This window comes from Osmerus mordax, chromosome 28 (assembly GCF_038355195.1).
Source record: "Osmerus mordax isolate fOsmMor3 chromosome 28, fOsmMor3.pri, whole genome shotgun sequence".
In the NCBI taxonomy this organism is placed as follows: Eukaryota; Metazoa; Chordata; class Actinopteri; order Osmeriformes; family Osmeridae; genus Osmerus; species Osmerus mordax.
This window is the reverse complement of record NC_090077.1, coordinates 5928443-5953602: the sequence shown is the minus strand read 5'-3', so window position 1 is coordinate 5953602 and position 25160 is coordinate 5928443. Positions and strand designations below refer to the sequence as shown.

Genomic DNA, 25160 nt, shown 5'->3' with positions numbered 1-25160 from the left:
CAATGTGTCAGCAACAACATTTAGATACACTGCAGCATTCAAACACTGTCCAGGTGGCATAAAGGGACCTAATGTGTCTAAGCGTCCCAATGACATTACACAGGCTTCACAGCCTGAACCCTTGACACCAGGGAGGATGCAGAACATAAATGTTATGAGAAAGAGTGTGCACAAGGACATACCGGGATCATCCAGTTGGCGAGGTCTCCATTCTTAGACACCTGCATGGCTCCCAGCATTGTCAGGTTTACGTGACCCCTAAGAAAATAGCAAACAATATATCTATCATTCAATCAACACAATGTAACACCATTTTGGTTCCTGGATAGTAAGTGTTATTTCCACATTTCTTTATGCCTCAAAAGTACAGAAAATGGCTATTACTCCCCACAAACTTTGCTTTTGTGAGAAAACAGGCTTATTATTTTTGTTCACATAAAGTCAGTAAAAAAACTACATATGAATCAAAATGAACATGTATTTATACTTAAGTAGTACAGTATACAGTGTAACTTTTACTCAACCTTGCCTAGACCTGGCCATAAAGAGATTTAATTGGAACTCTGATCTCATAGCTGGTTGGAGCAGACAGGTGGGTACAATATAAAAACCATGCCAGGTAGGGGGTGATGCTATAGTCACAGTAACAGGACTGTGCCTGCAGCTGCAGACATCCTTTCCCCCATGACACAAAAAATGTGACTTTACCTCACGGAATAGTTTTCCTGTGGCATATGCGGGTATTTGTATTTTTTCGGTATGACTGCACGAACACACCCACACAAGGATGCACTGACTCAAAACTTCAACCATACTAAACAATAAACACAACAGCATGGACACACACACACACAGGGCATCAGTCTAATGACTCACACCGACCACTGTGGCTTTGTGCTGCCCTTTCACAGTTGCCATTACGAGGCAGTATTTATGAGTTGTATTGGATTTTCCTACGGGTGGATAAGTAGAAGGCATGCTGGATGGGGGGTCGGGACACACACAATGGGGGATTAATGGGAACCAGGGAGATATGGGCAGGCCTGTCAACCCTGTGGATCACAACACCAACTCACAGACAGGGGCTCAGACATAAAGCAAATCCCGATGAGATAGCAAGACTGGGGAGCTGTTTGTAAATCTCCAGTGGATGACTGGTTCTCTCAGCTTTGTTATGAAGGATTGTGGCAGCCTTGGTCAGAACTAGTATTAGTATTACCAATGTTCTTAGATAGTTGGATGGATGGATGAATGAATGATGGGACGGATTAATCTCTTACCCTCTGATCATGGCAAAGGACTCATCACTAGAGAAGTAGGAGGCCCCAGGTAGCACAGTGACAGTCTCCTTACCTATAGAGACACACACATCGTAGGTTTGGGATGTACTGCGTGACTTTACCAATCCATAAAAGTGATAGCAGACAATGTAAAAAATATATATCATCTTGTGCTCAAGAAAAACACTGACCAGCGTTGATGAGGTCAGCATCCACGTCCTCCTCTGTGGGGTAGGGGCCCTACAAGGTGCACAAGTCACACACCATAATCACTGAAATACCTATCATCATCATCATCATCACCACCGCTTGTCACACCTTTTTCATCGCTTTTCACATCATCGTCATTATGTTTGTATAGGAGAGGAGGAGACAGAGGGAGCGAGGAGAGCTTCTGACAGCACTTCTCTTAACCTGACACTCATAATTTGAAGACAATAACAAATTACGCATTAGCATATCCCAGACCATGGGACACCTGTCAGCAACATGGATTTGACAATGCTAGAGAAGGAGCAGCCTTTGTTGATTCACACAAAAGAACGGTGTAGACAAATAATGTCTGCAGGGAAAAAACGGTGAGGTGAAAATTTACATTTAGTCATTTAGCAGACGCTCTTATCCAGAGCGACTTATAGTAAGTACAGGGACATTCCCCCCGAGGCAAGTAGGGTGAAGTGCCTTGCCCAAGGACACAACGTCATTTCGCACGGCCAGAATCGAACCGGCAACCTTCTGATTAATAGCCCGATTCCCTAACCGCTCAGCCATAGCCATCTGACCCCCCCAGATGAATGTGTATTCTACAGTGGCCTTAGGTGCAAAAAACAACGTTAGCGAAGCAAACAAAAGATAAAACATAATTATGTTTAAAAAACATAAAACACGAACCCATAACACAACAGCATTAACAGTAATGAAACATTTAAGAAACTTTGCATATCAAAAATTCAGTTTATACAACACTACAGCATTAATTCACAACACAAGACCAATAATCCATGCAACAGCATGAACACAAATGTTGTATTTGCCAAAGCGCAACATCCTTTCTCAACAGAAGTGGTCCTGTCCCTGAGTGCCTTGTGGATTTAGTGTGTATCTTAGGGCTCCCTTAGTGGGAGTCAGGTGGCTGAGCGGTTAGGGAAGCGGGCTTGTAATCAGAAGGTTGCCAGTTCGATTCCCGGCTGTGCCAGATGACGTTGTGTCCTTGGGCAAGGCACTTCACCCTACTTGCCTCGGGGAGAATGTCCCTGTACTTACTGTAAGTCGCTCTGGATAAGAGCGTCTGCTAAATGACTAAAATGTAGTACTGTGATTCATTCAGCATATTTCAGGAGGAGGGTTAAAGCTACACATGTATGTGTGCTACGCTACAAAACCCTCCTTATGCCGTTTTCAGAGACAATGTATTCCGATATCTTATTGTTTAGACGTTTCAAAATATTGGAGATGGAGGCCTATCCTAAGGGGGAAAATTTATTTGCAGCATGTGTAAATGTCTTACCAATCCCAGGATGCCATTTTCGCTTTGAAGGTGGACAGTAATGTCAGGCTTGATGAAGTTGCTGGCCAGCATGGGGATGCCAATTCCCAGGTTAGCTGTGCAGGAGCTTTGTCAAAGACCATAAACCTCCACTTTCTCATTTACCAGACCAATTTAACAAACTACAAACTACACCTGAAAGGTATTTTGTTGCTATTAAATATGCTTTTGAACATAAAGCATTCTGGAACACCTGGGACAAATTCAGGAAAACAGATCAAATAACGGGGAATGAAATGTCAGACATAACGAGATGTATGGTATTGATGGCCCACTGGCCTATTCTGTTGGGTAAGAGGAGATTTTCAGGAAACCCAGGCTGATGAGCCAAATATCAGGTGTTCAGATGATCAACGTTTCATTTGAGGTCCTCAAATGTCTTATCTGGGAACAAACATCTGTGCCCTAGATGTGACTAATAATTCAGAGAGAAACTGACCCCTGTAAAGGATACCATACATGCCGTCCTCAAACTCTAGAGCAGCCCTGCGGATGATGCGCTCTCGTACAATGTCAGAGTCCTTTTTCGCTTTGGGCTTCTCTGTCTGGCTCTTCTGTACTGTGCGTCTCTGACGATAGTAGGGGATGAAGAGTGAGTGAATTGTTTTTATATATACACACCATTTACTGCTCTAACTTAACAGGGACACACTGCATGATGCAGTGTGCTGCAGCACCTAGCGTTTTTTTCAGTATAAACAGCTTTTTATTCAATCTCATTTACTTCATTAATTGTAACTGACCACTCCAACCTTACTGCACTAGAGTTAATAAATTATGCTTGTGAGTAAAGCTAATATGTTGCTGTACTGTAAAATACAGATGTGCTCTAACCCAGGCTTCAGCTCCCAAGGGAGGTGAAGAACAAATGTAAAGAAAAGGGTGACTATACCTCAATTCTCTTCTCATAGCTGTCCCCCTTGACAATCCTGTTGACGTAGATACTGGGGATGTGAATATCCTCCTCTGCAAACACCCCGACATCCACCACCTCTTCCACCTAGAGAAATGCACACATTCACACAAAGAGTTTGCACAAACCACCTCTACACTGTCATGGGTGTTGTCCTCCTGTTGGAGCAAATAGTGGATGGATCGTGATTCTAGAGAAACTACTCCTAGAGCAACATCTGCTTGGTTAAGTGTTCCAGTCTCTCCCATGGAGAGGGATTGTTCACTTGTGGAGAAGCTTCTGGTACTGCTTCCCAGAGTGGGCTAAGCTGACTCCTTCCCCCAGCCCTGAGACTAATAAGGGACCTCATAAGTCCCCGACCTATCATAGAGGGCCTGGTTCTGGGGTGGTGGTGAGGGAGCCAAAATCAGCAGGTGAACAGACAAATAACCCCAAATCAAGTCAAAACTGGGGTAAGCTATTTCTTTCTTCTTGGGCGTAAAACATTTAGCTCAGGGTGAAAACGGCTTCAAAAAATAAGTTTTGAGTTTTAATCGACAAACCATGAAACCAATCTCACTATCCTCATTGGCCATCATCACATTCTCATCTCGACGTGACAGATTGGGAAGTCTGCTTAAAGTATAAACCCATCTGCTTAATTATCTGACGGCCAAAGACAGCAGGCAATAGAGTTCAGCCTAGACAGGCAAAGGAGGAACATTTGTATCATGCAAGGTTAGTGCCAGCTAAATTAATTACACCTGGTCAATATTTGTGCTGGGATGAATTTGGAGATATTTCTGTCATTGTAATACAACACGTATGGAGGACGGTGGTTTAAGAAGGGAAGTGGGGCCGATGTGACTAGTGAAAAATGGGCTGACATAGAGTATCTAGGGTGGTTGTTGTTGAATTAGGCCTAAAGCATTGCCATTAGCCTGGTGTACAGGTTATTGGGTGTGCTTTGCCTTCGGCAAGGGCACAACCTTTGTTCTCTCACATATATATTATTATTGGGTGTGCTCAAGCCTTCGGCGAGAGCACAACCTTTGTTCTCTCACATATATATTTATTGTTTATTTTCGCCCCCTTAAAACTCAGTCAATATTTGTCCTACATAGACAACCTAGGTGTCAAAAGTTTCGTCTTGGTAGTCTTGGTAGCGATTGAGTTGCTTCTATTGGGATTTACGTTCCGTTGCATGGTTTAGGCTCAAGTTAAGTTTTTGTGGCGAAAAGTGAAGCTAACGGTGGCTAATTTGCTAGCCACAGTCACGGACGTTACTAACGTCACTAACGTCACGAAAACACGGGTGACTACCTTTGGCAGAACATTCGTTACGAATCTGTTAACTTGGGGGATAGCTAGGCTAACTATAGCTTTACTGCAAGGCAGCTGCAGAAACGCCACAAGCAAAGAGTCCAGGGTGATAACTATTTACTAATTTTACTTTGTGATATGACACACAATTGTGATGTGTAATGTACAATATAAGCTGATATTATTAAGGAAGTACATCTACTTTCGGAAACAGTAGTCTACTATTTCACTGAAGTATTAGCATCATGACATTAGCCTGTGTTGCCCGGGCAACAAATACGCGAGACACACTACAAAAACCGTTCCGTTGTACTAAACCGTACAACGGAACGTTTAATCGAATTCAACCAACGCAATCGCTACCAAGACGAACACAGCAGTAGTCTAGTACTGTACCGTAGTAGTAGAATTTACCGGGGCAGCTTCTCCACACAGGGCTATATCGCATTTTGCGTTGTTACTGACAATTATCGCTACCAATGAGCTTTTTCTGAATGAGCGATTTTCCACTAAATAAATGTCAAGCTTATTTACGTTTTGGGGGGCATATTTTCAGTTAGCAGATGGTACTGTTTGAATCGCGATTCCATCTTCTACTGCCGGGTAACGTCGTAGAATAATCTTCAAAGGGGGTTCTTTATTAATGAATGAATGCAATGAGTAGGCTAAATGCCTGAAAATATCATGAGAAGGGAAAAAATTAAAATGACGTTTAAGTCATAGAGATTAGGTAAATTTTTACACCGGTCTGCCAAATGTATTCATTTTGATTCAACGATGAGGCTGCCTCTTGCAGGGGAAATGAGAAGACATCTATTTCATTCTACACTTCACTCGTATTTTCAGTTGTAAATGAGCAGCAAAAAAAAATACTTTTAAATATATGTAATCTTTATAAATAATAAATATGCATTTTTATATAAAATATACAGAAATATCAGTTGTAAAAATGTCATTCAAAAATGGACCCCTGTGCAACCGACGCAAGCAAGCACACCCCACAATTTCCCCAGAAATTGTACCCTCTCTAGTTTTCCTGTGTTATTCTCTCTCTCACGCACACACACACAGAGACGGTCTTGTGTTCTGCATAAAATAATAGATGATATACAAATTGAGAGAGACAGGAAGACAGGGAGAGAAAAACAAAGGGCTCTCAAGGAAGAGTAACATAAGCCCTATAAGTACAGTGCAGAAATCCTCCCCTCCTCAGAAAGGCTCTACAGGGAAAACACTTGAGACGAGACCAGATCGACCGCAGTCCATCCAGGAAGGAGGAAACAGCAGGTAGGATACATCTTCACAGTAAGGCTCATAAGAGTGATAACGTGCCTCCCTCTCTCCCGTATGTTTGACTTCAATCTCCTGTAACAAAGTGTGTTTCTTTTCCTCCTACACATACAGCGCAGACTGCCATTACAGACAAAATGAATTCCATCGAATCTCAGCTTTCTTTCTCAGCACTTGTCGCTGAATGAAAGGCGCCAATGGCTGAGAGTGGATGACGTCTGAACGTTGTCATGGATACAGGGGTTTGGGTAGCTTGGGGCAGTAAAGTGATTTGGACTCTTTTCTGTTATTCACTCTTTTCTCCCTCCTTGATGGGAGAAATCGGAGGCTCTGCAGTGAAAACAGAGTCACACACAGAGTCCACTAACTCTCACAACTTGCCCTTACCGTTCCTCTGAACTATTAATACGCAACATTATTTAGAAGTAGACCGGTTTTTTTTCTGGATCGAATCAAATCAAATCCAATGTGTGTCTACCACATCATTTCCAAGGGTATCTATTGATTCTCTGGTGTTCCTAGGTAGGTTATGCTTGATCTTACTTTGTTCAGGCCCGACATCTTCTAAAACCTGTATTCTTACCGTAGCGTTCTGAAAAGGTGCTGCTGTGTGTGAACAGTAGTGCGTTTCGCCTGACTGGTATAGCCTGCATAAAGGCTCATAAGGCAAATAAAAACACATTCACGAGATACTCACACACAAAGAAGCTATGGTAGCATTTTCACCTCAATAAAAGCAGAAGGGGGCATGAAGTGAGCTGACAGGGGGGCAAAGACAAAAACCAAATGCCCCAGGGACAAGCAGCAACCTTTTTTTTATCAGTTTGTTCTTTTTTTGGCCTTGCGCCTTGTCACAACCGATACATCTCAAACAGATGCACTATGATGGAACTTGTGTATTAAACCACGGTGCAAATGAATGTGTGTGCACATGTGTGATGTATGCATTTGTGTTGGAGCACAATTGTGTTTGTGTGGGTTCTCTCTGAGCTTATGTGTGGGTGTATGCCTATAATGTGAATGTGTCATTGACTTTGTATATGTGTCTTTTACAGGGTAAAAGCACATTTCACTCGTAGCTTTGTCAACAATGTGTGTGTGTGTGTGCATGTGTGTGTGTTTGACTCACTATATACCCTCAGTATATTCCAGCTCTGATCTCATCTATAGGTCAAAACATCAAGATCGAGGCACAGCTTTCACTTCTCATCAATGAATACATGCAAGGCAGGAGCACAACGATCCACATGCACGCACAACACACAAACGCATGCAGTTGGCAAAAGCCACATGTGAACTGCTGTGCCTCTTCCCTGTTCCACATGAGACAAGGGCGTGTTGCGTTGCTGCAATCCAAAGTCACGTTCCCTGATCATAACATATGAAGGTCACCGGTTTCCGTTTGAGCTCAAATGTCCGTCTAACCCCCCACCTTCACATACCTCTGTTCAAACACATACTGAGGTGAGGGTTTATTTTCCCTCCTCATCCCAGGATCGTTATGCCAGGAGAAAAAAACCTGAATAACCTGGATAAATAAATATATGTCAGATATATGTCAAAATAAGTGTCAACTACAGTACACCAAACAATACCACACTTCATAGAAATACTCTTTTGTTAGTCTTTGTTCAGTGTACAGCTAATTAAATTCACATTGTGTTTTAGGAGAAGTACTGGGTGAGATTAACCACACTGACCATCTGACTATCTGTTGTTAAGGTCAAACTTGAATTCTGCAGTTTCTCTGATACCTTTTACCACAATATTTTTGCATGTATGTGTTTAGGAGCTAGATCATGCCGAGTTGACGCTGTCAGTGACCCAAGCAGGTTCCCCTTAACCAGGGAACATTGACACAAGCTGCAATTTGGTTCCTCTAAGCAGTGCACCAATCCACCAAGTCAATTGGAGAAGCAATGTGACATAGTCAAGAGCCTTCCCAACCTTCCCAGCCCTTCCAGGACCAGAAAGAGCAGCCCAAGTCAACAGATGTCATTTATATCCAAGCTGATGTGAAAAGTGGGACAACTCTGACACAGCAGAAACGCAGCATGCTAAAACCTGACCTTCAAGCATGGCGAGCCCTATCCCAGAGTGAACTGGGCTGCTCTCTTTCCCTCACTCCCTTTCTCTCTGCATACCTATGATAAGATTCAAGATATTTATTGTCATGTGTACAGTTAACAAAGTTACTCTGTACAATGACATTCTTATTTTGCAATGTCCTCCTTCCACATAATTACAATAAAACACTAAAAAGAGAGAAAAATATATAAATATATACAGTCAGAATAAAATAAAATAATGCTGTCATAAAATGACAGTTTTCCTGAGTGTTACTCGGGGATAAGGATACGGAAAGGGAAAGAGATGGTGCTGGGTGATGCCATGCCGTATTTAGCAATTAAGCTGCTGAATCTTGTTGCATAGCAACTTAATCCTATTTGCCATTTTTCAGAAAAGCAGTTTTGGTTGTCTTACCTACCGACTTCTAACCTGGAATATTAATCACGGTCTATGGATTGCCGTCACCTCTCATTATTTTCTAAGAAAAAACTGATAACCATTAGGATGTATTTAAGAAGGCAGGATCATTTCCATTACAGCTGGTCAAACAGTGGTTCTAGATCCTTCTTAAACAGCTTTGTACAATGTAAGACAGTGAATGAGATTACCAATGGCTAGGTACAGTCAATATTGACACATTTGAGATCAGTGTAATTAGGCTGGCTGGACAGATGGGAACCCTATAGGGGACATTTAAATGATATTTAAGGTTGCACAATGTACACAGACAGGGAAGAATGGTGCACGTCCTGAATGTTGAGCACTATGGGTGACTATAGCTCCCGCTGTGGTGTAACGCAGCTGTCAATTGGGTAACGTTTTAGGCATTTGGTATTTACAAACCACCTCAGGTGGGTTTGCTTAGATTCTACACATTTTGCCATGGAGCAGGCGTCGCAGACTATGGGTGTCAGGAGGAGGTGTTGGGAGAAAGTGGGGCCTTACAATAAGGTAAGCTGTATTGTAGGCCCCCCCCTTCCCAATCTCTCTATATTTAAAAAAAAACTCAAATTCAAAAAGTCAGGAATTTGAAGGTCAGCCACTGAAAACATTGTTATGTTCCCTCTCTCTCAAACAGTTCAAACAGTGACAAAGAGCACTAAAACACAGAGTTGTACAGAAGGCTATTAATTAATATAAGACCCATTTATATACAATGTTTGATAAAGAACGCCTTATGGTGGCTTCAGTGTAACTATAGAATCAAGATCTATTGATATGCAAAACGACATCAGACAAACATGAAATTAACCTGGCAAAAAAACATCCGAGCAGAAAATAAGTTTCTTGAAATATTTTGGTTTGTTTTGGGGAAGAACACCATGTGAGATGTTTAAAGTGAATGTGTCTGCATGTGAATGATGGGGGAGGAGGGAACATACATTTGAAGATCAAAAGAAGACCCAAGAAGATGTTTGTATGAAATGTTGCAAAATCCAACAATCTCAGGGGATGACACACATTATTTCAAACAAACTGACTAAAATGAAATATCTCTACATTACCTTTAACTTTCCACTTTCAGGGCTTTGGTTCACTAGTCCCATTCTAAATGTAATTTGCTTTCATCCTAAAAAAAACTAATTATTATTTCTAATAACCAATTACCTGTCTAAGCTTCTGTACAGTAGCTCCATCAAAGAGATGGGTTATTCAAACCCACACAAATACACATACAACACCAGATGCCTCAGATGTGTTTTAAAGGTTGAACGCTGAAGTCAATGATTAATGACAAGAGATTACCTCAGTGGTCTGAATCTCCACTCTCTCTCTCCATGTCGCTATTCCCCCCCCACCCAATCTCTCCGTCTCTCTCAGATTCACTGTCTCTCTCAGTATCTCTTATTTATTTAGTGGTCTCTCTTTGACCCACTCTTTGTCTTTGTCTCTTTTAATTGAAACTGCGGTGTTGATCCTGACACAGAACGACAGACAGCCTGCAACAAACCATCACAGGTCGGATATGTCTGATAATAAAGACTTACAGGCTGCCCAATTTCAACTTATTGCTGGAAAGAAGAGTAAATGTAATGACAAAGGAGAAGGGAAGAGAGAAAAAGAGAGAAGAAAGAAAGATAGTGGACAGGCTTAAAAGTCCTCCAAATCCAAACCCTCTTGTATGTTGAGGGACATTATTACATTTAGTCATTTAGCAGACGCTCTTATCCAGACATTATTAACAGTTTGTTGGAGCGCTAACCCTGTCCTACTCAGGGCTCATGGTCAGTGAGAGTTGGTATGACGTGTTGTACATCATAATAGATGGATTCTGTTGAAATAGACTAAATCCTAGATTGATGTCAGGTGGCACTACAACCTCTAAATGCCAAGGTAGCTTTATTGGGTTGCAAGTAGAAGAGAATACTAAGACCATAAGTGACTAAATGTTTTACTGTTACAATATCTCCTCACCTATCAAGCTGTGGGTTGGTGTTAGGGTAGAAATATAATCCTTGTCCCAAAATACTAATAAAATAAAATAAATGTTTTTGTCAGAATTCCTAGAAAAAAAGAGCTGAGGGGCCAGTTCCTTAATTAATTAAAGGTATAGCGATTTCATCATACTAAATCTAATGCTAAAATGTCTAACTTTAAATATTTAGAATTAATACTTGAATATAAAGCTATGCCAATCCCCAAGCGTCAAGATGTGACATGTACCTCCACAATGGTGACTTTGGCTGCCTTGCACATGGGCTGGTTGAAGTTCCTTGCTGTTTTTCTGAGGAAAGAAGCAGACAGAGAGGGGAATGATACTACACAGTTTGATTGGACAACAATCATGTCATTAACTTCCAACAACAACAAGTCACTCCCCAAGCTTGATCATGGCAATAAAAGTATGCTGTCTACTGGAAGAACTACTGCGCCCTTGTGGTGAACAATAGAAGCACAGTAAACTAGGTACCAAATCGACAAGGAGTTCAAATGTGCATCAAAAGCCATCAAAGGCATTTTGTGATGTTTGAAGTACAGTAGACCAACAGTTACAGTGCTGTATTATGTGTGGTGTGCCATCTGTGTGCATCTTCTATTCAGAACATTTTCCATATGGTGGAGGTCATCTATCTCAGATAAACTGCAGTTGTATTTCTGTTTACGTTAATGTACGTATGCAAGAATGGTTGAGCCATCTAGTCTTGATTCTAGACTTTGCATTTTCCTTCAGAGTATGTTGCTGGGGAGTGAGAACACAAAGAACATTGCTGATACAAATTTGGCTTCATGTCATATGGGTCAAAAATAAAAATACATCAAGGGAACTGCAAAATGTTGGGCCTTTCAAAACCAACAGTTTGGTTCATTAATAACAAGTTACACATTTGAGGTGACTTGTAACATAGCCTCAAGTACTTTTCAAAAGTGAAGTTGAAGAAGAAAAAAAGAAAAACACTGACTGACAGTGAAGGCAACATCCCCCCACACTGCGACTACAAAGCAGCAGCATGCTCTGCTTGCAGTGTAAACAACACAAGGTGATTAGCAGGGGTTTAATCTAACTAGACTGTAGTGGTAAATATAGTTGAGGTAAATATTGACAGTTTTAAATGGATTTGTACTCTATTCAGGAACACATCGTACCTGAAGACGACGTTCCCGGCCTTGTCAGCCTTCCAAGCTTTGATAAGGGCAAAGTCTCCCACAATGGCCCTCTCCATGATGTAGTTTCTGCCATTAAACTCGCGCACCTGTGCACAGTAACATCACAAACATGACCAAACACTGGGGCAACTGCCGAGGACTGTTGAGTGTATCAAATAATTGACTGGTGGTAGACAGCTGGTGGAAGACAGCTCGAGTTTGTCGCACTTCTCTCAGCTCGCTGGCAATGGCAATGGAGCCATCTTTGTTGTATTTGATGGGGGATCCGCCCTCCTGAATGAGTGTGCCGAAACCAGTGGCAGTGAAAAAAGCAGGAACCCCTGCACCCCCTGCACGGATCCTTTCTGCCAGGGTCCCCTTAGGAAAGAACAGGTGAGACAGTTGGCATGAAAAAGTGACAGTCCCCAGTTAATAACGATCAGAGTCATATCCAAATCCCCATGGTCACTTATTTTACGGGGCATTTGAAAAAGCTTGATCCGGTTCACGTCGAGTAAAACCTGGAAATCCCCGTTGCATCGTTTGTTGTAAGGATACTCTTGCATTTTATTCTAGAATATCCTCTAGCTCGTCAAGAAACCTAGGTGCGATCCTCGATGACAACTGGATATAAAGTAATACATTGCTTGACCAATGCAGACCTGCAGTATTTTCCATGCAACATTAAGAGGATCTGTCCGTTTCTGACAGAGTACTCCACTCAGCAGTGCGTCCAGGCAACAGTACTCTTCCGTGTTGATTACTGTAATTCCCTCCTTGTTAGCCTACTGGCGTGTGGCATACGCCCTCTGCAGATGGTCCCGAATGCAGCTGCCCGAAGTATTCACACACTACTCCCCTGCAGAGGATACTCCACTGGCTACTGGTCACCGCAAGGATCGGACTCAATTGCATGACACACAAATGCATGCATATGGTGGGCCATCAGGACAGAACCCGCACACCTCCAGGATGTCATCCAGCAGTATGTACCGACTAAGGCACTTTGCTGAGACATAGGGTCATCTCATAACCCCTGCGCCAAGAAATAAGCGTCTTCGCACTCCCATCAAGTGGTGCTTCTCCTTCTATTCTCCACAGTGATGGAATGACCTCCCCATTCAACTTCTCACCTCTCTGCCAACTGGTTCATTGGAAGCCTATCAAAGGCATGTAGGGTCTCTAAAAGACTCCGATTTACCTCCAAGCAAGAGTTAGGGTGGCATATTTAGGTTTCCTGGAAAATATTGCAGCTTGTGCCTTCAGGAGAGATTGCATCTTTAGAGACCACCAGAACATGTGAGTGACAAATGGCTTGTCAGCTGACTATGCATACGGAGAGATGGTGGCGTGGCAGTATCCTGATTGCCAATAGCGGACATACAAACTTAGACATACAAAACTAAGTCTAGGATTACAAATGGATCGTGTTGGGATGTACTTTATTTTTTGCCTGTCTGGGTGAATGAGCAGTCAAACCGAGTAGACAAGGCAACTCATCCAGCTATGGAGTGGCAGGAAAGGGTTAACTTGACAAAGCCTGAAAGGAACGATGAACGAATGAACAGAAGGACGGAAGGAAGATTAGATAGATTCAAGCTCACCTGTGGTGTAAGCTCAACTTCCAGCTCGCCAGACAAGTACTGCCTTTCAAACTCCACATTCTCCCCGACATACGAGGAGATCATCCTCTTTATCTGCTTGGTCTGTAGCAAGAGGCCCAAGCCGAAGTTATCCACCCTGCAGGGACACAAACTCAGGCATTCAAACATATTCGTCTTTTGTGTAGCAATCGAGTAAAAGCATCACATACATGATTGGTCTACAAAGTTGTCACTCAAACAACCATACCGGTAATCTATTGTTTTTATTTATGTATTTCTTATAGGTCTTCCACACTGTTCTCTTTCATCTCTTTCTTATCCCTGTGTAACCTTCCAGCCTCATATCCTTTTTATTTCCCTTCCTACAATCTCGAGGCAAGCTCACATTGGCACTAAAAGCATGCTGGAGGTCAACCCAGTCCAATAGTTATGTGTTTACCCGGCCTGCTCTGACTGACCAACCTGTCAAACGACTAGCAGCCAAACATAAGACACATCTGGCAAAAGAAAAAGCAATCTAATCCTATTTTGGATAGAATACACAAATAGGAGGAATCTTAATGATGTTTCTATTGTAAGCAAAAAGATCAATCATCAGTTTAAACTTGTCTTCACATACAATCACTTTGGGATGTAAAATGCTTATGTATGCCAGCTTTTATATAAGGCTCAGACATTAACTGGTGGAAACAGACATAAATGAAACTATTTGATAGTTTAACAGTTGTGTGGGAGAGAGGTTTTCCTTACACCCAGTGGTACAAACCTGCCAAAGGTTTACAGTAGTCCAAAGTCCTAGGTAGACAGTTAGGTTTAGCCTATAATCTTTAGATTAATCAGAATCAGAATAGTTTTTTTATTGCCATGTAAGTTAACACAAACACAGAATTTACTGTGGCATGAAGGTGCGTACAATAAACATATATGGATCTTAATTTATTTTTTTTAAAGTAGAAAAAGCAGAATGTATAAATACAATTTTAAAGTCTAATACTAAATAGCTAAACAAGATACTAAAGAGCTAAACAATGTAGATATAAAACATATAAATATAAAATATGAAATGTTACAAAGTTACAAGATATGAAATTGGGCAGCATAGTGCAAAATGAATTGTGCAAATAGGTGGTGAATTATAAATATAGATAAAGTGTATAGATAAAGTGTTCTCAAGTGTTCTAAGTAGTACATATCAATCATTTGGTATGATTTACAATGTAGAAATGTTCAATGTGAAATGTCATTCAAATGCAATAACATTTAAAGATGTATATTCCTAAAATCCAGTCTAGCAGGAGGAAATGTCCTTTCTTTTGTGTGAGGTGTAGTGCTGCCTCTATCTCTCATGTACTAAAATCTGGAGTTGCTGGACGGAAATGTTTTTAAATATCTATTTAATTCAACCTTACTTGGACCAGGGTTGGTATGGTATTGGCATCATTTGGTTATTGTTAATACACATTTACATTTAGTCATTTAGCAGACGCTCTTATCCAGAGCGACTTACAGTAAGTACAGGGACATTCCCCCGAGGCAAGTAGGGTGAAGTGCCTTGCCCAAGGACACAACGTCAGTTGGCATGACCGGGACTGTTCACAGTTTCCCCTCTTCCTTCAAACACACGGGAATAGTTTTGGTTGTTTGGCCAATAATTAAACCCCCTACAGAGGTATAACAGTTAGGGGTGACATTTCAAAAAAGTAGCACATCACATGATAGTGAAGAGCATGGAAATTGGGGAACAAAACGTTAATCATCATCAGAATTTTTTTTTTGCATGACACTCATGCAAAAGTTCAGAAATCCTTTAGCAAAATCTCCAAGGATTACCAGTAATACACAGTAAATGTCCAGAAATATGTGGAAATCCCACAAATGATTGAGTTCAAGTTGTTCAGCCACACATATTGCTCAGGTGCATAAAATTCAGCACATAGTAACTTTAAACATGGTTGTGTAATAGGATGCCGCCTGTGACACAAGTCAAGAGATTTCTGCCCTAGTAGACTATCAACTATCTATCAACTGTGAGTGGCATAATTGTGAAAAGGAACTTTCTAGGAGCAACTACAGCCCAGCCACGAAGTGATAGACCACACAAACTCACAGAACAGGGACATCGAGTGTTGAGGCACATAGCCTGTAAAAAAAAAAATCGCCTATCATCTGTGACAACACTCACCACAGAGTTCAAAACTTCCCCTGGAAGCATAATCAGCAGTGCAACTATGTCAGGAACTTCACAAAATAGGTTTCAATGGCCGAACAGCTGTATGTAAGCCTCACATCAACATGCCAATGTTTTCATCTGGGGAATTCATAGGAGATTCAACTGCTGTTCCCATCCCTTTTCACAAGACAACTTATATAGATGGCATTCTTTCTTATCTGAATTTTCTGTTTAGTCTTGAACTACCTCCAAGGACTCTAAAAACAAAGATATGGTTTGAGACTCACAGACTACAGTCAATGCGTACAGAGAGAGCTGATAGCTTTTATTATCTTATGTAAAAGATTGAAAAATAAAGGGATTTGGAGAAGATTTGTCCCACTGCTAAGGATAATATTTATGTCCTGCCCTTTCCTAAACACTAACATTCACTCAAATAGTCTGTCCTCGTGGATTGCTGTAGGGTCCTGTTGTGTACACAGTTGTACTGTGCTGTGACTGCACTGTGACTTTCCATCTAGTCAGCTGACTGTAGATGGAAAGACAGGGCAGAGCTACAGAGGTCCTTCTAAAACAGGCAGCTCAGAGGACAGCCCTCCAACACTGCTGAGGGCCTCAGTCTCATATTTCACCCTTGATAAAGACACTACAGAGTGAGGGAGCAGGACTGACAACAGCAACACAAAGAAAAGAATAAAGAGACTGTTCCACAGTATATTTTAAATGAACACCTAGCTTAAACAATATAGGTTCTAAACTGGAAAATAAAAGCCCTAACTAGAATTTTATTGAGGGATGTAGTAAAATTATGGGTTCTGCCTGTAAGGACAGGATACAGTTTTTTCCAGAGGTCTATGCTCTAAAATGAAATACAACATGAGACCAGGACATAGATACATGCCACATCAGTAAATTCAATTAACTATGGGTAGTCCTAATATAAATCATTGATAAAAATTTGTGTCTGCTTTTAACTGACACAAATAATCCTCTGATAGCTATTTTACTTGGCCACTAGACGATTAGAGTCTAGGAATATCCACTGCCTGTGTCCACAAATATCTCAACACGTTCATATCTGTTCTATAGTAAACATTTCAATGCCAGCTTATGCTTCTCAAGGTCATTACTTCATTTTTACTGTCTGGGAGAACAAGCACAGCCAAACCGAGTATACAAGAAAACTTGTCATGCTACTTTATACTGTAGGGTGAACCTGGCACTGTGCCCACAGACCAACCCCTATTATTAGCTTGACAGCATTACATTACAACTTCTCTGTGCTATGGTGGACAGAGGACTGAATACATAGCTCACTTTCGTCATAACACAGTGATAAAGATTAGACTCATCCTCATTAGTACACTTCAAGGTTACAATTAATATATTCATACTGTATGATAGTAATCAGCACAGTTGCACGATAATGATTAATGACACAATTAACTGGTTTAATATCAACAGTAATGCAGATTTGTCTGCATACTCTGGAAGCTTACAGGCACAATTTGACTTGAAAAGACATTTTGAACCCAGTTCTTTCATTCGCATATATTTGGCCTAAATCAACTGAAGTGGAAAGTGGGAAAAAATAGATGAAATTGAGCAAATGTCTTACTCTCTTTAAACAGACTTTCAGACTGTTGAAACTGTCAAACTGTTTGGTTTGGGCTTGACAGAAAATGTGTGACTATTTAGGGTTACATTTCATGCAGGGACCTACCTGTGTGTTGACACAAAAGAGAACCAACATAATACTGCATGTCACCTGACACTGAAAAAACACACATTTGTTCAGCTCATAGTATGCATGCATACACACACTCACCCAGCATTGTTGCTGACCGCTGTAAGGCTCCTCACACCAGTGGTGAGTAAACTCTTGATAAGGTTCTCTGGAATACCACAAAGCCCAAATCCTGTGCACAAAGGAATAGAATAACATATAGACAAATAATGGTGGAATGGATTGACCAATGCTTGATTCTAAAGCACCACCAATTCCCCAAAAAGTCACTTCTTATAACTCCTTTATAAGATGTAGTTTTTAGGTAGTTTCTGCAGGGTGTTGTGTGTGTGCATGGGCATTCTGGGGGATAGTGACAGAATTATCTCACGGCATAGCAGCCATGAAGAGTATGGCCCATTACCAAAGAAGAGTTTAAAGGGGAGGTGTGTCAGTCTCCTGCTACGATACAAATGTAACTCCAACTCAGCATCATTTCATATAGAAGCACTGTTACGAGGTTTCTTATAGTGGCTTGGTTTAATGTCAAATAAAATTAATTGTCCCTTATGGAGCAATGATTGCTCCATAACAAGAACTTGTTAGGAATGTTAATAGAAAAATCACAAAATGTTAATTAAAATGTTGACATGGGCAAATCCTTTCCAACAGAAAGACCACATATCACAGAAGTGCTTTTATGTAAATAGTCTGTTTGTTTTACCTCCCACCAGGATGGTAGCTCCATCGTGGATGTCTTTGACTGCATCTGTGGGGTTTGTGTAGAACTGGGCACTTCTGTGACTGGAAGTGGAAAAGTAGCCGCCACAAGTCTGAGTATACAATAGAAAAGAAAAGAAAAAATGTTAAGACACAAAAACATTATTCAGCTCGATTGAACCCCACAATTTCCGCTGTGACTGTGTGCTATGAGGTGCAGGCAAGAACCAACCCATCAACATATCTGTGGTTGAGTTGTCTTTAAAAAGAGATTTTGGGAAGTGTGCCAGGAAGCAAATTCCTTCAACTCAAGTGCCAAACGAATTGCATCAGTTTGGCCTCATCAAAGCTTTCATTTCCAGACATTATCCAGCACTTGGTCATCCTTTAACTCCCCTACTGTAACTAATTAAATCTACTGAATGGACTACTGTGTACAGCTAGAGGAGGATTCTGGAGGATTTTATACTTTCACTGAAAAACTCTATTAGAATTCTCTGAAATTAGGCGATGGCTGGTTTGGATATAGAATCTATACAGAAAGGTATTTTAAAAGCAACATGTTGATTAATTATTCTGCCTGAAAAGGTTTATGTCATAGACCAGGATGGAATTTATAGGCCCAGTTTCCCAGACATGGATTAAGCCAAGTCCTAGACTAAAAAACGTTTTCAATGGAAATCTTCATTTAATTTTAGGACTAGGCTTAGTGGGAAACTGGGCCTTAGGGTTTTGTGGTCATAAGCATTAACTCTACACTCCGTTTACTGTACAAACATCACATCTGCAGTGGTCTGCACTGAATGTATGGACAACCCTACACTGTATTGAACATAGCCCAGCCAAAGACGTAGTACAACTGGCTGTTTTGTGCAGAAACTGGTGAATTATTTTTGCACCTTTGCCATTGCACCTAGCCATGTAGTAGTAGCCTACCTAGGCTATAGTGTGTATGCCTACCTATCTTTCTTCAAGTTTGGCGCAATTGACCGACGACTAACGCTATCTTGAATTTCCTTTGGGATCAATAAAGTGAATTGAATTGCACTGAATTGAAACATTATTGGTCTTCTGTGCGCTACTACTGAGGAGGTGGTGACTGAATCACCACAATAATGTAATGATACATTCATATGCCATTGGCACGCACCCCAGATTTGAAATGCAACAATATTTCTATCTGATCGAAAGAAAATGTAGGACATACACAAAGACAATGGTGCATCTCCGCAATGGCAATATCGGGAATTCACAACACCAACTAAATCGTTCTAAAAGTTCAATCAAATATGAAATTGACAAAACACTGAATAGCTACCCTATGTATAATATGTAAATGTGTAAATATGTAACAATAATTGTTATTGTTACATTTCTATAAACAATAACACGTGGGGCAAAATTGTGCTAGCTGTTGTGAGTTTTAAACAGTATGATTTCGTGTCTGACGTATTGTGCATCTCGATACTGACCTTGCTCAAGGAATGTGTCGGAAATTTAAAATTAGATCTGCAGGTGGCAGAGGCAAATACACGTTTGAAGATTATATGATCCACTCTTGACAACATTTTTAGGGACGCCATGTTTTAGGAGCTAACCACCACCCTTTTTGGGGGGATGATGAGCAATCCGCACCTTCCTATGAGAGATTGAATTGACTGTGCAGGCTGTGATCAACGCGCCCTGTCCTTGCAGTCAGCTGCTTGGTGCTTGTCGTAAAATAGACATGAAAGCGCGTTTTGGATGCCGGCGTACAGTCGGCGAGGAGTCACTTGAGGCGAATTACACTATAAAATAATAATGGATTGGTAAAGGAATGGGAACTGATTAAATACATGAACATTTGCTCAGCTATTGACTGTAGGCTGTTTGTTAGGCTACGAATGCATTAATTCACCTGGAGTTTATGGTTTGTTTATTTTATCCACCCCGTGTGGTGACACCAGAGCTGGTCGAAAATATCCAATTTACAATAAATTTGTAAAAGAAAATCAACCCGTATTGGCCATGTATTAGCTGTATTAAAAGGGGTTCATTAGTGCCTCATACTGTGAAGTTGTAGTTAAGATATTAAACTCTGCTCACCCAGACGAACACAGGCTGACCCCGGAATACAGGACGATGGAATGCAATGACCGTAAATGGAACGAGGCGTAGAAAAGACAGAGGCTCGGTTATCGATTCAGCATTTAACTGTTTCAGTGTTAGGCTTAATAATTACGATTATAACTAAATGCTCATTGATGAAATGATACACGACTAATTTGGTGTTGTATTTAATTTTCTGGCAGTTTATTAGTTGGCTAAACATTGTTTAAAAAGTTCAAGGCTAAGGGAAAATAGATTAATTGCAGATAGCATTCCTAACCATGCATTTTTTTTATTGCATTCTATCTTCAAACTGGACTTGACATAATAACAGTTTTTGACAACAACAAAAAACAACAACCCGATAGGCCTATGTTACTACTTAGCACAAGAAAACAGCAAAACATTTCAGCATGTGAATAATAATTGAGTCACGTGATTGTATTTTAGTCATGGCAGACGATTGCAGACGACAGGGTTTCGAGCTGGAGAGAAGGATATTTGAGTTGGACAATAAATGCGCCAGCCTCAGAACTGAAAAACAAGGTATTGGTAAACATTGTTATGAAAAACGTTTACAGTGATGTGGTGTCTATCCGACGCATTACTTGTTTCTTTGAAGCTTTAATCAAGCATGCAGTCAGCTAGCTAGCTAGCTAGTTAGCTTCCTACTGTACTACCATAACAACAGCCGCTTTTCTGATCGACAGCGTATTTGTTAGCTGCCTTAATGTACTAACTAATAAAATGCTGTACTATTATCTTTTGTGCGATATAGCAAACTATAATATATGTTATTGCTTTTGCCAGGCATGTGCTACATTTCTGTGAAAACCGACAATGTCGTTGGTACGCAAGGCTACAATAGCTAGCTAACGGTACTGTAGTACGATACTGTAGTATCACAGCATAGCCAATAGCCATATAGCTACATTCGAACTTACTAGCTAGCTTGATAGCTATAGCTAACCAGTTGTCTCGAGCTTGCAGGCTTCGTCAAATGTGTTCAACGGTTTCGTTTTCCGTCGAAAACATTTAATTACGAACGTTAGCTATGTTTACGTTCTTAGCCTTCGTACGATCTCTGTCAAAACAAGGCTGTTCCTCAGTCTGGTAACCTACCTAACCTACTTAGCCTACTCAGTAGGCTACTGCTGGTAAGATGGCTAGAGCTAGCGTTAGCGAGGCCAATCGTGTCCCTCCCTTTTCATGCAGTAAGCGTGGAATAAAAATAAAAAAAGGTCTGTCAAACTATTTTGTAGATAATATTATGTATATAGAGGAGTGGTGCACACATTCACTGCTGACGTCCTGAGTCCGACAGGCCTATAGCTGGCTATGTATGTATCATATGGATTTTTGTATGAATGTATCTTTGCAGGAATGTATAGATGCATCTCTGTAATTGTCAGTTAACGTCCTTTTTTCTTCTTCTTCTAGATGATGACTATTTACAGAATGCGTCTGCGATATTAGACAAGTTGAAAAGCTTTTACAGACAAGGGGGGGAGAGTAGCAGTCTCCCCAAACTGCTTCAGGATTACACACAGGTATTCCAGTTAATCTATTGTAACTGTTGATTTGGAGGTCCACATTGATTTTGGGATGTAAGCTAAATGGGCCAGGTAGTAGAGATGGGTACAATACATTACTCACCATTGGTGGTAAATATCCAGAGAAATTAAAAACGAAGCTGTCATTTGTTTGCCATCCTGATAGCTAGCACTGATGATTTTATTGCCCCAAAGTGTCTCATCACATTGTGACTACTGATTTTTGTAGAATGCTAATGGTGACAGAGATTCTGTCATCTATTCTGGAGGAGTGTACATCCTGACAAATGTACATATCATATTGTAGTAAATTGCTTTGGGAGAAAGCATCTGCTAAATGACTAGTTAAATATAGAAACAGTATTCTGTAGGTGTAAGCTGACCCTCAATATACCCAGCTCCTCTTGGTAAATAATAATAAACATTTGGATGAAAGGACAGACCTTTTAATTGTGTGTGTGTGTGTGTGTGTGTGTGTGAAGGTGATTTTGGACATCACATTCTATGAGGAAAATAAACTGGTGGATCAGGAGTTTCCTGAGGACTGTTCACCATTTAAGATCCAGCTGCTGCTGCAGGACCTCACAGAGCCAGAGGTACTGGCAGGAAGGCTGGCACCAGCCCAAGAGGTAGGTGAGAAATGGAGACAGACAGATATATTCAACTGACCCTTGGAGGAAAACTTGGATCGGTTTAAAAGGACTCTCTCTTTCTTGCAGTCTCTCACTCATTTTCTTCCTTCTTTTAAGAGCACAGAAAAAAAAGTCCATCAAACAGACTAACACCACATGGGATCATTTTTGTGACAGACCTTTCTTATTTCTCCTCTTTTGCCAGGTGCAGTCTGTGCTGGGTCTGGAGCTGTTAGAGTGCCTGTACTGGAGACGTGGAGCACTGCTTTACATGTACTGCCACACCCTTCACCAACGCAAACAGTGGATCAAGAAGAACAAAGGCACTTTCCTTAAGGTAGGCCTCCAGAATCCTTCATTCCCCACATCATCTCATAGTGCCTTCATAAAAGCCTTTGGACAATAACTTGGTTCAACGATAAAGCATTTTACTGCAGTAAAAGTGGTTGCAGGTTCGAATTTCCCTCACTGCATGTTGCGTTGGATAAAAGTCTGCTAAATGAACATGCATTGATGTTGTAAAGTCGTAATCTGATTGATAAATCCGGTACTCACTGTTATAATACAATGACTAGGCTACATGAAATTGAGCAATTTATGTAATTGAGCAATATCAGGGTAGCTGCAATTTCAACGTATATTATATGCTCCTTGTCATAGTGTCTTCAGGAGGGGGTACGCTACCTGATGAGGATGCTCCAGGTGAGGAACTCTGTAAAACTGAATGACGGCGTGGTGTTCCATGACTCTGCCACAGCCAATTTCCTGGCCGAAGGTAAACATGGGAATCCTTAATTGAAGGGATATATTGGTTCAGTAGCAAGCTGATTCTCCTGGGTCCCTCTTAATATCTGAGGTGTCATGACTGAAATTGTGGTTTTGATGACACATTAGACATTTCTGGCTTTTTGACATTTGTAAAAGTAAACAACCGTAGTCAACAGTAATGATAATGATTAAAAATCGTTTTTTGATGTTTCAAAGGCATATTTAAAACTTCATATTTTATGGATTGTGTCATGTTCAAATAATTTTTTATATATACTGATGCCCACTTTCAAAAGCAATTATATATTCAATTTCATGTTTGTTTTTTTCTTGATTTAATTGTTCCAACTGCTCATTATCACAACATGTGGGTACATTGTTAAACAGGTATCTTCTCTGACACCCACCTGCTAACTATGATGTACATTGGAGAGATGTGCTTCTGGGCAGTCAAGTATGAGGACTGCAGTGTGGAAACCACCGATCGCAAAGAGGACCGCCTCCAGTTCAGGGACATTGGAACGCAGATCCTTCACAAATACGTTCTGGCCTGCGAGGGCCCTCTTCAGGGTCAGGGCTGGAACACGGAGAATGCCAAGGAGATCCTTAGTATCCTACAGTAGAGCTGACGGCTCTAGTTCTAAGTTGCCCGCAGGCACAGGTCTAAGACCAGCTTAACTCATGCCCGAATCCAAACCCTTAACCATTAGGCTAGGGGCCGTAAAACTGACTTAAACCAGTGTCTGTGGGCAACCTCCGCTTATGCTCAACAGCATGGAGGGTGCTGAAGGAGGGTCTGATGGTGGGGAAGGAGAGTGAGTTCTGAGGTGTATTAGGCAGGGGTGTGTGGAATCTTGATGAAATGTTATTGTCCCTGCCCCCCTGAAAAAGCACTTATCTTCCAGACTGTTGGTTGGGCATGTGTTTTGCTCCTAAGAATGTGGTAGAATAACATAACTAATATTGATTTAAAAAAGGAAATTATTTAAAAAATTGTTGAAAATAAAATACATAAAGAAGAGATTGTTAAAAGATTAATGAGAATCCTGCTGCAAAGGAGACATCGCACAGCAATTGTTTTTATTTATTATTTTTTTTGTTTTTTGTTTTTTTATTAATGGCATATATTAGAAAAAGAAATGCAGAGTATTGTTGAAGATTGAAGTGTTCATTAACATTTTCAAGTATGTACAGTTTTGTTCAAAATATCAGCTTTGTAATATTCCACCTCTTTTTTTTCCACTTGGTCAGATTTTCTGCCACAGATGACAAGAGGTAACGGCACAGAGATGGAAACTTTAATATTTTAATAGTATGTATTGAAATGGATAAGCTCTGTGTTTGTGATCTTTTTGGAAGACAAAAAAAGGTATTGATTTGTTTTTTTATGTCCTCATTGAAAATAAATATATGTTGGTTTAAAAAGTTTTTTCTTGAATATGCAGTTAAATAATATTACGGTATTTTTATTTTGGCAAAGAATGTGCTTTTTTTTTTATAGGTTGTGGAAGTGTTTTATTACAACACGTCAACAATGTAGAAGCAATTAAAGAAATGTCTATATAATATACAGAAACTATAAAATATGAAGGTAACTAACATTTACATGTAGCATAAGTGAAAATAAGTACGGTTCAAAGTGACAAACTGTGTAGTGGAGATTGGAAAGGAAAACAGAATGGTAATGTAACAAACAAACATGAGCAATGGACAGTTAAGTAGCCTGATGGCATGGAGGAAAAGGCAGTTCTTTAGTCTGAAGGTGTCCTGATAGTCCTGTACCTGACTGACAGTAACAAGGAAAACTATTTGTCGGCCTGGTGTCTTTGTTGTCCAATGATCTTTCTGCCTTTTCTCCAGGATCGCAGGTGGTATGTATCCTTTGACAGCTCATTGCCAATGATGTGCTCCAC

At 40.6% G+C, this 25160-nt stretch overlaps 2 protein-coding genes across 3 annotated transcripts in view; one reads left to right on the top strand and one right to left on the bottom strand.

The window, feature by feature from the left end:
- The window catches only part of oxct1a (3-oxoacid CoA transferase 1a), a 36756-nt gene extending 16888 nt beyond the window's left edge, over positions 1-19868 (bottom strand). The window contains exons 1-13 of one of the 2 annotated variants that reach the window (XM_067231529.1): positions 19679-19868; positions 18211-18319; positions 17589-17679; positions 13591-13726; positions 12215-12364; positions 11987-12093; positions 11066-11126; positions 3719-3826; positions 3281-3395; positions 2788-2882; positions 1472-1520; positions 1281-1353; positions 183-258 (exon numbers count right to left, since the gene is read on the bottom strand). In XM_067231529.1, the coding sequence (XP_067087630.1) occupies positions 183-258; positions 1281-1353; positions 1472-1520; positions 2788-2882; positions 3281-3395; positions 3719-3826; positions 11066-11126; positions 11987-12093; positions 12215-12364; positions 13591-13726; positions 17589-17679; positions 18211-18319; positions 19679-19789 (1281 nt within the window). In that variant the 5' untranslated portion in view covers positions 19790-19868. The remainder of the gene's footprint in view (positions 1-182; positions 259-1280; positions 1354-1471; positions 1521-2787; positions 2883-3280; positions 3396-3718; positions 3827-11065; positions 11127-11986; positions 12094-12214; positions 12365-13590; positions 13727-17588; positions 17680-18210; positions 18320-19678) is intronic. The other variant, XM_067231530.1, reaches the window with a different exon arrangement.
- A 502-nt stretch (positions 19869-20370) lies between these two features.
- rimoc1 (rab7a interacting mon1-ccz1 complex subunit 1) lies at positions 20371-24672 on the top strand. Its single transcript, XM_067231324.1, has 6 exons — positions 20371-20840; positions 21735-21844; positions 22330-22476; positions 22685-22816; positions 23140-23254; positions 23635-24672. The coding sequence occupies exons 1-6, from the start codon at positions 20747-20749 to the stop codon at positions 23868-23870; spliced, it is 834 nt and encodes a 277-aa protein (XP_067087425.1). The 5' UTR covers positions 20371-20746; the 3' UTR covers positions 23871-24672.
- The last annotated feature ends 488 nt before the right edge of the window (positions 24673-25160 follow it).